General features: G+C 42.2%; 2 protein-coding genes across 6 annotated transcripts in view; both read left to right on the forward strand.

Annotated features, from left to right (window-relative positions):
- Tmtc4 (Transmembrane O-mannosyltransferase targeting cadherins 4) overlaps positions 1-9,296 on the forward strand; it is an 87,006-nt gene extending 77,710 nt beyond the window's left edge. For both annotated transcript variants that reach the window (XM_065438713.2, XM_065438714.2), the window contains exons 14-15: positions 4,618-4,915; positions 7,664-9,296. In XM_065438713.2, the coding sequence (XP_065294785.1) occupies positions 4,618-4,915; positions 7,664-7,815 (450 nt within the window). In that variant the 3' untranslated portion in view covers positions 7,816-9,296. The remainder of the gene's footprint in view (positions 1-4,617; positions 4,916-7,663) is intronic.
- Positions 9,297-12,922: 3,626 nt separating this feature from the next.
- Positions 12,923-16,125, forward strand: part of LOC135907037 (uncharacterized) — a 101,940-nt gene continuing 98,737 nt past the window's right edge. For 2 of the 4 annotated variants that reach the window (XR_010565869.1, XR_011511287.1), the window contains exon 1: positions 12,923-12,996. Coding sequence is in view for 1 of the 4 variants with exons in the window: in XM_065438712.1 (XP_065294784.1) it covers positions 12,993-12,996 (4 nt within the window). In the remaining 3 variants the exon portion in view is untranslated. Of the gene's footprint in view, positions 12,997-13,636; positions 13,920-16,125 lie in introns of those variants that run through there. The other 2 variants (XM_065438712.1, XR_010565870.1) reach the window with 2 other exon arrangements.

A 16,125-nucleotide genomic window follows, 5' to 3' on the forward strand; every position in this document is an offset into this window, starting at 1 on the left:
ATTTATTAAAGACATCGTTCGTGGGTTCCGCGGGTACAGCGTTACCGCTTTCATCGTTTATTAAAGGAACTGTGTGTTCATCTTTGGGATTAATAACTCACCAAAACATTTGTAGGGTTTATTTTTAACAAGTTAGGTAACATATAATTAAAGAAATTGTCTTTAGCCTCATTAATTGCTGTCTCAGCGGTAACGTGCGCCTGTTTGTACTTTTGCCAATCACTGTCAGGGTTTGTTTTGTTCGCTGTTTGGTATGCTCTCTTTTCCCTATTAAGGAGTTCCTTAACTTCTCGTGTGAACCATGGCACATCTCTTCTGGTTTTAATGGCTATTTTAGGGATACAAGCAAGTTCAGTTTCTTTCATTTTATTGCAGAAGATGATCCAGTTGTGATTTGTTGCCCAGGTATGGAACATGGCTTCGAACATGGGGGCAAACTCATCCAGCATTCGTTTCATTTTAGTAGTGTCAGATCTGGAATAGTTTAGTATCTGTTTTGTGACAGTAGATCTTGCTCCAAGGAACAGCAGAAGCGTATAGGGAACAAGTCTGTGGTCGCTAATTTCCTCAAGTACATTGGTATGAGCTTTCTGGTGTATTTATGAATAGCAAATAAAGAATATGTTCGCGTGTACCAGCAGGACCGAATCGAGCATGTTTATTGTGTGAAGAAAGTGGGAACACTCGTGACAATTAGTCGAAGGTTCACAGAGGAAGTCGTCCAACTTATGTTGGGGTAATTAAAATTGCCGCCTAGTATTAGAATGCATTGTGGATGCATGCTGAACATGTGTTCTAATGAGTCATGCAAATGATCGATGAAGTCTGACTGGCTGCTATGATGTACGTGATGCCTTTATGTCTAAACATAACATACAGTGGTGTCAGTGGGCATAGGTGACGGCTGATAATTGTTCTGTATAGCGATCATTTACCTCCTCCCCTGCAATCACTGCTATCTTTGCGAAAAACTGTCAAGTTAGTCGGGAGGGATAGTTCACCATTCGGGATATCAGCGGTCAGCCATGTTTCTGTGCTGATAATAATATCCACGGTGTATGTGTGTATCATACTTTTCACTGCGTCTAGTTTAGGAAGAATACTGTGGAAACTTGTGAGCAGCACAGAAAGAGGACTATTTCCGTGTGGCTTTGACTTGCGCAATGGCCCTTGTCATTTAGGAAGATGCGCCTCCTGTACGGCTGTCTTGATTACCTTACTTAAGATTGCGTTGTATTTGAACGTCTTGCCATGCAGCCAAAGTTTGTTAAACCTGATTGTGAAGCATTCGATTCCCTTGCATTTGGTTTTAGCAAAATTTCTCAACTTTTTTGCGGGCCATTTGTACTTTCTGTGAGAAGTTGTCCTCTAGCTATACCTTGGGCTTGACATTCTTTAGTCTGCTAGCATTACACAGTACTTCTTCCTTCAACTTTAAGTTTAAGAACTTATTATAACGGAGTTATCTTGTGCTGTTCGACGTATACCAATGCAGTGAGCTCATTCAATGTCATTATTCTGTAAGTGCAAACTTATGTGAGCTGAAATAAAATCTCTTATTTTTCTTTCACTGATTGCGTAGTCCTCTTTCACGGTCCCTGGTAATCCCTTTGTCAACAGGTTGTTATGTCTTGATCTGTTATTAAGATCATCTACAATGTCGCCGAGCTCCTCATTTGTCTGATATGGATTGCCTTACTTCATTTATTGTGCCATGGACAGAACCGACGTCATCCCTAATTTCATAGATGCCACCAATGTCCTGCTCGATGCTACTAAGTTGCATTCTTAAGTATTTGATATCTTTTCTTATTTCCATCAGGGTAGCCGTTGCTTTCTTGAATTTTGCTTGATTGTCATCCATGAACTCTCTGAGGAGGATAAGAACGTCCTCAACCTTAGGCCCAGGGTTGGCCTTGACATCACCAGCACAAAGGCAAAGCGCAAGGAAGCAAACGCAAGAGAAGGTCTCAGCAAAAGTAAACGGATATCATTTACTTGGTTGGTAGCTAAACTTAGGCGTCCCGAGCATGGGCAGGATGTGCCAATGCTAATATTTCATCAAAGATGTGTTTATTTGCAGATGATTGTGTGATGTACCGCAAGATTTTTAATGACTGTGATGTAACAGCTCTGCAAACTGACTTAAATAAAATAACTGATTGGTGCAGCACGTGGAAAATGCAACTTGACATTAAGAAGTGCAAAATTATGAGGGTTTCTCATACTAACTCTAGTTCTCCTAATTATTCTCTCACTAATATATCGCTCGAATGTGGGACCTCGTATCGTTATTTAGGAGTGACCATAACTAACAGTTTGTCTTGGAAATCGTATATTGACATTATAGTGTCCAAAGCTAACCGCACTTTAGGGTACGTGCGCCAAAATTTTTCTCATGCACCATCATCATTAAAACAATTACTGTATACCACTTATGTTCGCTCGCAACTTGAGTATGCTTCATCAATGTGGGATCCCTGGCATTCAACACTAACACACACGCTGGAAGCTATACAAAACCGCTCAGCCCGTTTCATTTTAAATAACTTCAGTCGGACAGCAAGCGTAACACACATGAAATGTTCATTAAACCTGCCTCCTTATCCAACCGCCGAAAACACTCACGCATTTCTCTTTTTCACAAAATCTGTTATGATAACACCTTTTTACACACTCTTTGGATCAGGCCAGCACCTTTCATTTCTTCTCACTGTGATCATAATCAGAAAGTTAGCATACCACATGTCAATACTATCATGGGTGCGAATTCATTCTTACCAATGACTAGCAAAGACTGGAACAGCTTATCCCCTTCATTAACAGGTATAATTAATCCACTTATGTTTAGAAATGCACTTGAAAACGAACTTTTGTAATATACTTACCATTTGTCTTGCCTATGTGTATGTACCTTTCCCTATTGCAGCGTTTTCATCAGCATCATGATCAGAAAAGTTAACAATGCATTTTGTAAATCCACTGTACATAGTATGTTTTCTGAACCTCTTTACCATCGTGTATGTCACATTTGTATTTGTATCTTTTGTACGACTATTTGTTATCATCGGATGTCAACTCAAAATTTGGAATCGTTACTGTTGTGGCTTATTTTGTTTGAGTTACTTTTGCGATGTTTACTTTGTATTCTCTTAGCCCCTCTCCTCTATAATGTACTGTGTACCTTGAGGGTAAAATAAATGAAATACGAGCACGATAGACACTGAAATCAATGCCCATGGTGCAGTTTTCATTCGCATGAGCAAAACACTTCGAACAGCCAAAGGGGATCAACAGCCACTCAAGTACAACAACACTACTCAAATAGGACTGAATGCCTACCTATAACAAAGCAAAACAGCAACTTAGCGCTTGTAGCCTCTGGTCACAAACCCCGGAGATTCCGTGTCGTTCCCATTAGACATTTCTCGGATAGAGAAGGCCAAGGCTGGAGTGGTAAACCATCACAACTCTGCCAATGCATCGTTCAGGCAGTCCTGAAAAAAGATGTTGGTAAGAGTCCTAAAAGAGACATTGATTGAATAAGTGTGTCCATAGTCAGCCGTCTGTGGTAGCATTATTCGTCATGCATGCTAAATTTACAAGCAGTTATTTGTGCTGACTTGGATGTTCTACCAATCCCTACTGTGACAAATGTGGGGCTTTAGAAGTGCTAGAGCATATCCTGTTAGAGTGCCTAGCCTATAGAAATGAAATAACCTTTTATGAAAACGAAATGTACAAAAATTTTCAGGCACCACTGATGCTAAGAAGCATATCAGGTTACTGGAGAGGAAGCTTTGATCTCAAATCCAGGTGTGAATTGGTTGGGTCCAGAAGCGTTTTTTTTTCTACATTAGCATGACTTTTCATCATTGCTGATGCACCACTTTTTTGTAAAGTATATATTTATGTATTTCTTGTCCTGAAGAGCTCTGAAGACAGCTTCATTTGCTATCTTATTTCTCTGAAAGCCACAGTGTCCTGGAACCCACTGGAATGTAATGAAGTGGCCAGTGGCGTTGACTAGGTGGTGATCTTGTTCACACCTTGTCCTTTCAAATCCCTCATTCCCTCCCCCATGCAGAGTAGCATGTAGGCAACTTCACAAATGGCGACACAATTCTCCGCATTCCATTAAAGAGCTTTCTCTCTCTCTCTTTACATGGGGGACAAATGATGTGGCCGTAGCGCATGCTCTCATTATTATAAGTGGAAAGGGTGTGCAGTAAAGTCCAGCAGGTGCCAGTATATTATGTTAGGTAGCTGTTGTGCTTTGTGTTGTTTGCTGCAAATGAATGCCACTGGCTTCTCAGCTGCCCTCACCCAAGCCCGTTTAATGTTTGCCCAGCATCAGCCTCTTCAAAATTTTCGTAGATATGGAGAAAAGGCATGAAAGCTCAGTATGACAATGTCTGACCATGCTCATGCCATCCTCTAGTGTAGTAAAACTTCCACATGCTGAAATTGAGTGCCAGGGGTCCAACTTTTGGTAGTAGTTTTGAAATGTGTTTTCAGGCATTAGCTGTAGCAAGTGCATTTTGCAGGTGTGAGTTTGAATGTGCTTATTTCACCACTGAATCAGAGTGGCGCATCTGTGTTGTTGTTTCGTTACAGTACCTGGAGCAAAAGCGGTATGAAGATGCCTATCGTGCATGGCGCAATGCTACTCGGCAGCGACCAACACACCTCGTCTCGTGGAACAACCTCGTCCTGATGCTGGACCAACGAGGTCACACATCCGATGCTGAGCGTGCCGCACTCCAGGCTTTGAGGCACCTCCCCCATGAACCTGCCCTTCATTTCCAACTGGCCAACATTCTCGGAAAGGCAGGAAAATATCAGCGCTCCGAGCAGCACTTCCTGGCAGCCATTCGACTTAAACTGGACAATCCCAGCTATCACACCAACCTTGGTAAGTTGCTCCTCAATTCAAGGTGGCACAGTGGAACCTTTTTAATGCATTACTTTTGTTTAAGTGAGCACCTCAGAAGGCCATACATATTGAATTTGAAAGAATACTTCTGCACTCCATATGCAAAGAGCCTTAACCAGTTCACTCAGGACATTTGTGGCAAACATATTTGTGATGTACTAATTGTGTACTGGGTTCTAACTATGGCTCTTTTTATTGTCTGAAGTTTATGGTTGCTGGCCAACCCTGGAGCACTTAATTTGCATGCCTGCGCTTTGATGGTACAAAACCAAGCAGCAAACACAACACAAACATACTTTGTGTGTGTGTGTGTGTAGTGATTTTTGAAGGAGAGGAAGAGAGAAGTCCAGTGCCGTAGCTGTCTCTCAGAGGAGGACACCTCAACAGCACTGCACAGGGAAAGGGGAGTGGGGAGAAAAAGATAAGGGAGAGAAGGAAAGGAGGGCGGAAAAAACATAACAAGAAAGTTGAAGAAGCAATGCGGGGCTTACAGCCACGCTCTCAGCTGCGTGTCAGAACAAAAGTCAAGTAGGGCAGGAAGCACTTTCTTGACAATGGAAGGGTGGGCTGCCGGAAAGAGAAGTGCTCCCTCCGAGTCACAGGGCAGTCCCACACGACGGTATGATGCAAAGAGCGCAGTGCGCTCAACATCGAAGGCCGGGCAGCGGAGCAGAAGGTGCTCAAGCGTCTCCTCCTCGCCGCAATCCAAGCACGCGGGGCTGCCTCTTCCGTGCAGTCTGTGCATTCTGGCGGCCGTGTTGTAGCAGCCAATGCACAGCCGAAGGAGAAACGAGCGGTCCCAGTGGGAGAGACCCGCGCGAGGCATACTTTGCCCAAAGCAAAGTTTATTGCAAGCCACAGGTATCGCTGGGATGCAGGCTGAGGTGGGCCAGTAGTGACCTAAGATGTTCATTTAGGTCGTACAGCGAACAAAATGCAGGTAATGACAAGAGAGAGGAGCAACACATTTACTTGTGGCCCTTCCTTGGCCATTGCTGGCAGTCATCTGCTCCAAAATCTCACTGGGCCTTTCCAGTCCTGGCATTCTTGCCTCACTCTTTCGCTCCGTCCAAGCATACAGGACTCTGTGACCACATGACAGTCTTAGCTTGCAACCAATCCAATTGGCTATGGGGGAGGGAATCGCACTACAGGCATAAAGCCAGCTGGCCCCCAGTAGCTAAAAGCATCTGCTCTCCTTGTGAATTTCGACACATGCTTAAACGTGATTTAATGCTAGATTCCATGATTATCACAGAGCAAAATGTTTGAGATGTGCCTATCTATAGAAAGATACATTTTGTATTGACGAGGCAGCCTTGAGTTTATGCCCATGATGCCAATGCCGATTGCTTCCCTAGCAGGCAGGTTCTAATGTTTAGGGTTGCCATAACACATCGGCGGATGATTGCGGATGCCATGGTCCCTTCTTTTCCCATCTGAGTGACGGCACGCCCCTTTGCGTTAGAGTGTGTGCTACTAGTGGCTGTGTTTCCACAATGGCAAGTGTGGCCTCGTCCTCCCGCATGCTTGGTACACATTATTTTTCAATCGTTCAGTGACACAACAGATTTGAAAACGCAGTACACCGAGGTCAGCCTGCATAGCTGCATATTTCAGGGAACTTCGCAGACGAGACAAGTGCCGAGCTGTATGCGGTGTCAGATTGTGCATTTTTCTATTCGTGTGCCTTCTTTTAATCCTTGTTTTATGGTAAAGGAAGTGGCACTCAAGTACACAATCATAAAAGGTTTAGTAAGTTTCATACGTATGGGTGTGCTCGTTGAATGCTGGCCCTTTTCAGGAAGTGCACTGCAGAACCGGCTGATTAGAAATATTATCGTGTTCAAGTGCACAATGCTGACTTTCCGAAGCTCTGTAAGTGTGACAGCATGTGTTGCTAGCATTGAAAAGGGCAAATCTTATGGATGTTTCTGGGAGTTTTACCCTTGGTGTGCGAGCTGGTAAGGCAGCAGTGCGACAGATTGACATCTGTAGTTCTTTATACACAATTGCCAATTGCGCACTGTTTATCATTAAACACTTAGTTTAATCTATTGTCATAAACCTTTGCTAGCCCTTGCACTAAGAATTGCACATAGCTGTTCCCGAAACAAAGATAATTTATCATTCATTTGGATATGCTGTTCACCTACTAAGTGATGATATGCCTTTTTGAACTACGCAAGACCAGGAGTTTGAGCTGCTTAACGTTTCCTTAACACGCTTATTTGTCAAATCTGAAGCAGAGGCTGGCAAAATTTCATGACACCATGGGGGCAGAATGTGGAAACTACAAGGTGGAACTTTGCAGGTTTAGGTTTAAGTGCACAATAAAGAACTTCAGGTGGTTAGGCTATACTGCCTTTCACAGGTGAAGAGTTGCTTTGGCACCTTAAAGCTCCATCACTAAGGCAACAAAAATGCCATTACCTTGTCAACTATTCGCCCACTTCTTTAATCAGCCCTTCATCCTTTTGGAATATCCGTTGTTCCTCCATTTCCCCGACAGTTAACATGAAACGTAACACAGATGCCAAACCTTAATTGCCATTTAGCCTGCTGAGAGCCATAACTGTTGACAGACAAATTTGTTGCATTCTATAACCCATGTTGAGGTTGGTCTTTTGGCGGCATAGTTCATATAAAAGATTTCTGCTAGATATTCCAAAATCCAGTATTTCGAGATGTTGAGACTCTCCGTTTCTGGCTTCATTTCTCGCTAAGGTGTGCTCTACCACCGCTGGAAGAAATACGACCAGGCAGAGGAATGCTACCGATATGCATTGAAGCTCAAGCCTGACCTGAAAAGTGCCCGTGACAACCTGAACATGCTGCTGCAACAAACGAGGCTGCAACCTGTTGAAACAAAACGTTGATCCAGTGGTTTACAATTGAATGACACTGGATATGCTCATTGCATTGTGTTACAAAATGTACGTATTGCTGGCTCAGTTTAGCAAGTGTCTCACTGACCTTTTTCTACAAATTTATCCACACAAATGACAAATTAACGACAAATTTCCAGTGATGATGTCTATGACTACTTGTGAATCTTGTCACTAGACGTAAAGAATCTCATATGGATGGGCTAGTGCGGATATCAGAAATTTTATGCCAGGTGAACTGCTATTAAGTCTCCTAGAAATCACTTGGATAGTGCACTATTTGTCCCATAAAACTAACATAATAATTTCGAGCTCCTCAGTTCAGCTCGTTCATGCCATTTTAGGTGCTTTAGAAATGAGGCTATAAATCACTGATGGCTAATCCAAGTGGGAGACTTAAAAAAAAAAAGGAAATGACACATTCTGCATTATTTTTATCAGCCTGCTCCTTCTAGAGTGCAGAGCCATTTTGAAATCCATACATGGTATTGCACCAAAACTTCTTATGCGGCCTTTTCTTACACATTCTAAGTTATTATAACATATACGGTAACTTCTGTTGCTTGCTCTGCAGCAGTTGCACAAATACTCAAGCGAGCACTGTCATTTCATTAGGCGAATTTGGCAGTGGCAAAGTAAACTGCTCAAGAGGAAATCCTGGCAGAAGTTGCCATGTGTTGCTGGTTCCAGAAACTCCAGTTTCTGCTGATTTTGTAAGCTTATCAAGGTATGGTAATTTTTGTGTTGCCACTTCTGCATCTTGCACTGCGTGAAATAGCAGAACTCTTCTGCACAACAGAAAATACAGTCATCATGTAAAAAAAAATGGATGTTGTGCATCAATGTTTACATAACCTAAAGGCATGCATACCTGTCCCCTGAGTATGTGACATTGAGTTTATAACTGAATCCATGCCGAGACAGTGAAGAGCAAGAGAGTGCCCAGGATGCAGAGCAAGTTGATCTGAAACAACCCAGTGTAACAGTAGAACCTGCTGCAGATCAACCAGTGAAATCTGCTAGTCTTGCTTTCTTGCACCAAAAATGCGCACATCTGTGAAGCTGAACAAGTGTGCTTGAAAAAGAAGTGCCAGATCTGCAGTGGCCTGAGGAACCAATCTAGTTTAAGTGTTTTAAAGAATGCATTTTACTTGGACATCACAGTTAAAGTTGTATACCAAGATTACTGAGATGAGGTTCTTGCCTGTGATTTTCAGAGCAAAAGGCTTTTCTATCCCATGGTATCTCAGTGTGTTCTAACATTTAATAAAGTACTATGCTCGTGGAATGAAGTGTAACAGGAATTCTTTTAAATGTGACACTCCACATATGTAATTACTCAAGAGTACCATGTCATGTCGCTACGAATCTGGTCACTAAAGTTGATGTATATTTTGATTTAAGTACACGAGCCAAAACTGCGCTGATATTACACGAACTGCAGAGGATGGAAACAAAAGTGTGTTCATTAGTTAGCCCTAAATTAAAACACTTTAGTCTGTGAGCACTGTACATGCTTTTATGCGGTTCTGGGTGCATGTGGTCTTTATTTGTGTGTAATATACGTGTATATACTACATCGGGATGTTACAGAATATGTGCCATGCACTGCATGTCCGCCCATTGTAAAGTTCTGAAGTACCTCTCAGTTTTTCTTGCAGCTGGATCTAGTACGTCTGCCTGCTACACAACAGCCCGCAAACATTTCTTTTAACGGTTTTAATGCATCAGTTCTGCTGATTCATATGCTGCCTGCAATTAATGTTGTTCTGTTTCTCATATGAATTTGTAGTAATGCTTTTGTTCAAAACAAAAGGGGAATGAGATGACAATATAGCTCGCCGAGACATTTTGTATAGATGTACTGATGTTAGCAGCACAGTAACATCATGGAGGGAGTGAATGTCCCGTCCTGATCTCAACCTTCTCAGTAGTTTGTGATACGGGAACATTGTTGATGACCTTCTTCTCAGATGTCCAAAAGCAATAATGCTGCAAAAGTTGCTCACCATTCAGGGGTGTAAATGCGACTTAGCTGTTGGATGCTGTAAATACTCAGCAGAATCAGTAATTATTATTAAATTATTGATTAGCCCTTAACGTAAAGTTATACCACTTGTCAAAGTAATATGTAAATAGTGTAAGAAAGACAAGGTGCGTAAACAAACATGATAGTGCACCTTTAACTATTCTTCCTTTTACATAAAGAGAGACATGCAAAATGGCTTCTGACATCCTTTGAGTATTGGCTGTAAATTTACTGCAATTATCCAAGCATTTATTTGCTTAAAGAGAAATACCAAGTTAAGTTGGTTTGATAAATACATTTCTGGAATACAAAAATTTCCAAAAATTGCAAGTGTAGGTTGATGATGTATGTCAAACTGAGTGCATAGGTAGAGGGTCATCTTTGAAAAAGCACTTAGATTGAGGGCATATGTATGTACCTTGATTTGCCCATCGTTCTAAATCTCTTTTCAGATATGAACATGAGTGTAGGCTTGGCTTTAAAAGATGTAAAAATGAACTACAGATGAACCTACAAGTGCCACCTTGTAGTTCCCACATTCTGTCCCCATGGTGTCATGGAATTTTGTCAGCCTCTGCTTGGGATTTGACAAACAATAGGTGCATTAGATTATAATGGAACCAAATATGGAACTTAGCAAGCTTTGGGAATTCTTCTATACAAAAATAGCCTAAGCGCACAAATATTTTTTGAAGTCTGACACCTCACTCAACTGCTGGCATTGCTATTTTAGGTGCCAAATTCAAGAAACAAAACATTAGCCTACATTTTTTTTGCTCGTAATCAGCTCCTTTTTACCAAGTGGATGCAGATCGTATCTTAAAAGACTGCTTCACTGATCTAAAGCAATTTGGTGTTGCTATTTAACTTGGGGTTTCTCCCATACTGATGTCAAGTAGTAAATCATCCTCTGCAGCTTCTGTTTATCTTGAAGCTCTTTGTGGCTGTAACAACAGCTTATCTGCAGATGAAGCTGTGTGTGTTTGTTTTCATTTTTGACTCTTGTAACTCGCTGCATAAGAAGTGCTGAAGTGATAGGAAAGTGGCTGGTGATGATGGACAGTCATTGAGGAAGCACCGTAGGCTTCAGCTTTTCTTTCATAGCTAGTTACTCAATGCTGTTTTGAGATTACTTGACTGTGCCTCACACAAGCCGTGTTCTTAGACACTAGAAAATTATGTTGCAGCATAAAACTTATGCTTGGAACAACTTGCTGCCAAGTAACCTTGTAATGGGGTACGAGAAGTCGGCCCTCCTTAAGCCTCCTGATCCTAAGAAATGTAACCAAGTCTTTCACTTCTTCACTCCTTTTTAAATGAAAGAGAACTGTTGCACCCGAATTATTGGCAGCACAAGCAATGTGTGTGCTATGACTGCACGAAAAACTAACGTGAAAAACGATGTGATTTCTGTAATGCTCAAGTGCTGCTTCAAAGTTTGAAAAGTTGCGGTATGTTTTTATTCTTTGCATGCAGCAAAATGCTTTTCTGCCCTTCAAGAGCTCTGCTGCTTTCATGTGTGCCATGTTTTGTTTTGAAGTGATAAGCAGTATTGGAACAAGAAATGTCCCTGGAAACAAAGTTTGCACAAGGAAACTTGTCTTCGTCAGGGACCCGAAGTAGACTTGTCACTTCAGCAACATTCCTTGTTCCACCAATGCTTCAAGCTTCCATCTTCCTTGTCTTCTTCGGATGTTTTGTTTTGGCCACTAAAGAAAAAAAGTGTATTGCGAGGAATTTTTATATGTAGAATTTATCTGCATACTGTTCACTTTAGCATTCACTCTTATGATTGTGTTGGGTATCATATTCAAATCCATGCTTTTGTTCATGAACTGTGTCGGTAAACTTGCCTTTAGATCTTAGACATTTCGTTATTTGTGCATGTCTGCATTTAGTATTGCCTTCATGTTCTTCTTTTATACTTTTTTGTATCATTAGTTGTGTGTCACATACATAGCTACATATTCCATTGTCACATTATCAAGCTGTCAGTGTCTGTGTTAAACAGCTGTAATAATCAAATGAAGTGTTTACCAGAATTTCTGCATGATCCTTCCGTGAAAAGCCAGAACTATTTTGTAAAAAAAAATTTTTAAGAGTCCAAGTAGCAATAGAAAATTGTTTGATGTCCCTCCACTAAGGAGATATTAATACCTCCTGCAAGAAAAAAAGAAATGTTAATGTTAGATCCCTGCACATATCACCCTGATTGATGTCAGAAATGCACAATCATAAAACTTGCACATATCACTGTTGATGTTGCCGTCTGTTGCCCACCTCGACTGTGTGTGTGCTCAAAACAATGTGTTGCACTTTGTTAACATGGTAGACGTGTGTTGAAGCACAACTGTATTTAAAACGTTTCCTGCAGAATAAAATATTCGTGTAACAAAACGTGCAGTGATGTCGCTCACTGTCCATTAGCCAGCAAGCTGTTAGTATATAGCAACGTGTGGCCGGCACCCGCGCAGTGCACAAAAGTGCAGTTTAGCCCAAAGGCACTGCATATGGCTCCTGCAGAAGCCAGAGTTGGGCTTCTGTTTTCAACGTGCCGCTGCATTGCCATTCACCAAGAGCAGTAACGTGGAACTCTGAATTACTGCAGAGAAGCCACACTAACAGTGGCAACGTGTGGTCAGCACCCACGTGCCGCTGTGTTGTCATTCACCAAGCGTAGTCACGTGGAACTCTGAATTACTGCGGAGAAGCCACCCCAACTGTGGCAACATGGCAGCAACCATACAGCGCCAACCACTTCTTCGATATGAATTCGCGTTTCATACTGGTTCTCCGCCCTGTCAGCAAGGAACAAGTGGCAAAATCTGTCATCGCTAAGTATAATGTCAAGCTGAGGTCAAATCGTTAGGTATGTTTTGCCGTAATAATTGAGATCGGCTGTTTTCATGCTGCTAGGTCTGCAGACACGGCATCAAGCCGTAAAACTGGTTTGATTTCTAGTTAGCAGATGGCGCCACAGCATCAGCAGTGGTGGTGCGTTGACGATGCGGAAAGCTATAAAAGTCTACAGTTCAATGCATCACTAATTTACTGCCCCGCTTTAGCATGGTACGTACGTGGTCACGGTAGCGAGCAAACGCCAAATAGACGCCGAGCAGACGCTGCGGCACAGGTGAACATGTGTAAGTGTATTCGCCCTTACTGCTTGCTAAGGAGCTGCAAGGCAACTGCAGGGAAGCGTATAACTCGCCCAATCCTCAACCCTAGGTAAAGCGAAGCCCTGCTGCCGCATGCATGTAAACGCAGCATATAGTTGCGGCGTCATAACATTTTTTCCGCCAATCCAACAACCACGGAGTATGTAACATGATGGCAAGCAGACGCTGAGCGCACGACGCGGCGCAGATGAGCACATCTCGAGGGGCATTCGGCCTTCCTATTGGCTAAGAATTCGTGTAGCTTCCACAGGGCTGTAACCAGCTTGTGAGATGGATCCCCTCTGTAATACCTTTGTGGTCTTGAGTAGAGTATTGAGCAAAGAATTTAGTCCCTGCGTGAACGAGAGGTGGCTTCACTGCACAAAACTGTATTGCAAGATGGCGGATCTATGGCCAACTCTGGCTCCCTGTTGGTTGGCTCCCTGCGGGGACCATATACAGTAACTCTAGTTTAGCCGACCTTGTTATTCGTAAAGTATTAAATAAACAGTAATCTCATTTTCATTTCATTCACATGAAAGTGCCTGCGAGATAACTTGACCCAGCCGCGCAAGTTATCTCAGTGGTAGAACCCTTTCCTTCCATGCGCAGTCGTATGCTATTAGTAGTCTAACAACAATGGAAAAACAAACGCGCGTTGAACTCGTGACTTATATGTTAAGCTAAAGGTTGCAGTGTTTTAACGTTTGTTTCAAGCTGTTGCTTTAAATGCCATGGCGATATTCATAAAATAGGAGAGTAGCGATGTTAACTTCTTACCTAAAACCCTGTGATGAAACAATTGCATCAGTGAACGTTCTCCAGTTCGATTGTACTGTGTCTTGCCGGCGGCATCATGAGCTCGCTCTTCGAACGCGTGCTCAATTTCCTTCAGCGTCGACTGCCTTGTAAGTCATTATCAAGCAGACATCGTGTATGCATGAACCATACGGGAATGCTGATTGCGTGCGCTGTCTCGTGCAGCCGTGAGAGGCTACGGAGGTGCGGTACTGAAGTTCTTCATTCCCCAGAACAGGCTGAGACGCCAACTCTTTTAATAAATGCGATCAGTATCGACCAGAGTACGTTAGAATACTTGGCGGAGCGTGTGAGTGAGCCTTGTTCCGAGTCCCACAGTGCATCCAGGCCTGACGCACGTGCTATATGTGAACACACGGGTAGCCAAGCCCCAATCGTCTAGGTAATGTTGGGTTCTCTATAATGTCCCTTGTCAGCTTCTGTACCATACCCTGGCTGTTAAGAATGCACTCGAATATCGGCGACTCGCGAAACATACGTACTTGCATTGCGAGCACATTCTTTTAATGGGTCGTTCTGTGCAGGTTTGTGCCGCGCATTTTCGAACTAATGATCATGAAATTTTGGGTATTTGAGCATCTCTAGTTGCAATGGGGATAGCTATAGGGGCTTGTTCGTACGGCATATATTTTGTTGTAGCCCAAGCTGAACGACAAGGGCAACAGAAAGGCACATCTGACACACACAGCGTTAACATTCAAAAATAAATTTATTTCCAGTTCTTGTCGCTATATATACACCATCGAAACGTCATACACGTGTAGAATCTCGGTAAACATAAACAAAAAACAGGGAACCACGCGCAAGTGCTTTTTTGCCACACAGGTTGATAGACATGTACACGTTCAGCGCGAACAAAGATAATCCAGCAGCTCTTTTGCGGATAATGAAATGGAAGGCTTACTGACGCATGTGTCACCAACTGTCAATGTGTGTCTCGCTTCTAGGTGTCATCTCACACCTGCTTCTACTCATGATGACTGTTTCTTTAAATCTTGGTTTGCATTTGTACCTCTGGCAATGGCTGACAAGAAAGCCGTCGACAGCCACGTTGTTTACTTTGTTATTGTGTTCTCGCAGCCTGTCATTTATGCATCTACCTGTTCGACCAATCTAGGGTCGTCCATAGTTAGCCAAAGTTATAGCAGTGTGCGTCACATGTATCTTTCTGTTGTCCTTGTCGTTCAGCTTGCGCTATACAACAAAATAAGATATCTAGTTGCAATGCCGTACGTTTTCCTGGACTGTGCTCGATTCCGGTTCTCACGGTGACTTCTTGTGAAGTAAGGCAAGTTTGGTTGCATAATTTTACACTAGCTATGAAGGACGATTACACGCACACAGCGACAGGCTGTGTAACTCGATTAGGTTTCACGGTAAACATTCAATAAAGATTTCCCCTGGCCTACTTCACTTAGGCGTACACAAAATAAATTTCAGAGTGCTAGACTTGTATTTCTATAGATCAGAAAAAAGAAAAACACAAATTCAGCTTTTTCGTAATAGTTCTCTTAGTTTTACATGTCTGGAGACTGAGGAGGATGGGGGCATGGAGGTAGTGGAACACATGGCTTAAACGGAAGCTTTAGCTCGGGTCCAACTCCGACGTGGCCTATTCAAATACATGTAAAACGCAAAAACGCTTTTCTTAAATAACGTTGGACCGATTTTAATGAAATTTGGTGCATTTGAGAGAGAAAGTTGAATTGTAGTGGCTGTTGGAAGCGGAATTTCGATTTAGGGCCTAAATCTTGTTTAAAAATTTTTTAATGATTCGAAAGCTTGAAAAAATGGAAGCACGAAGTTTAGATATTAATAGCTCTGCGTCAAAAACAGATGTCGCGGTTCTGTAAATGGTACCCGTTAGATCATTGAAAGCGGACAAATTTATCATGTCATTTTATATCTTGCGTGAATTTGTTACGTTATGCACAAGGGTTCTGCAAAACTTGTATCTACACATTACTAAATTTTTCGAGATTCATGTGTAACATCAATTTTGTCCGCTTTAGATGTACTATCAGATGGAATTCGCAGAATTATGGTATGTTTTTTTCTTGCTGAGTTACAGAGTTGTAAACTTGATAGTTTCGTTTTATGAAAATTTTTGATTTTTGCCAATTTTTATTAAAAATTGACGACCTAGTCAAGAATTCGAAACCGACAGTCACTATATTTCAAGCTTTTCTTTTAAATGCAACAAACCTCGTCAGATTTGATGCAGTGGTTGCTGATAAAAACGAATTCTCCTTTTCATGTATTTATATAGGAGCACCCGAGCTAAAGCTTCCTCTT

This window comes from Dermacentor albipictus, chromosome 1 (genome assembly GCF_038994185.2).
Source record: "Dermacentor albipictus isolate Rhodes 1998 colony chromosome 1, USDA_Dalb.pri_finalv2, whole genome shotgun sequence".
Lineage (NCBI taxonomy): Eukaryota > Metazoa > Arthropoda > Arachnida > Ixodida > Ixodidae > Dermacentor > Dermacentor albipictus.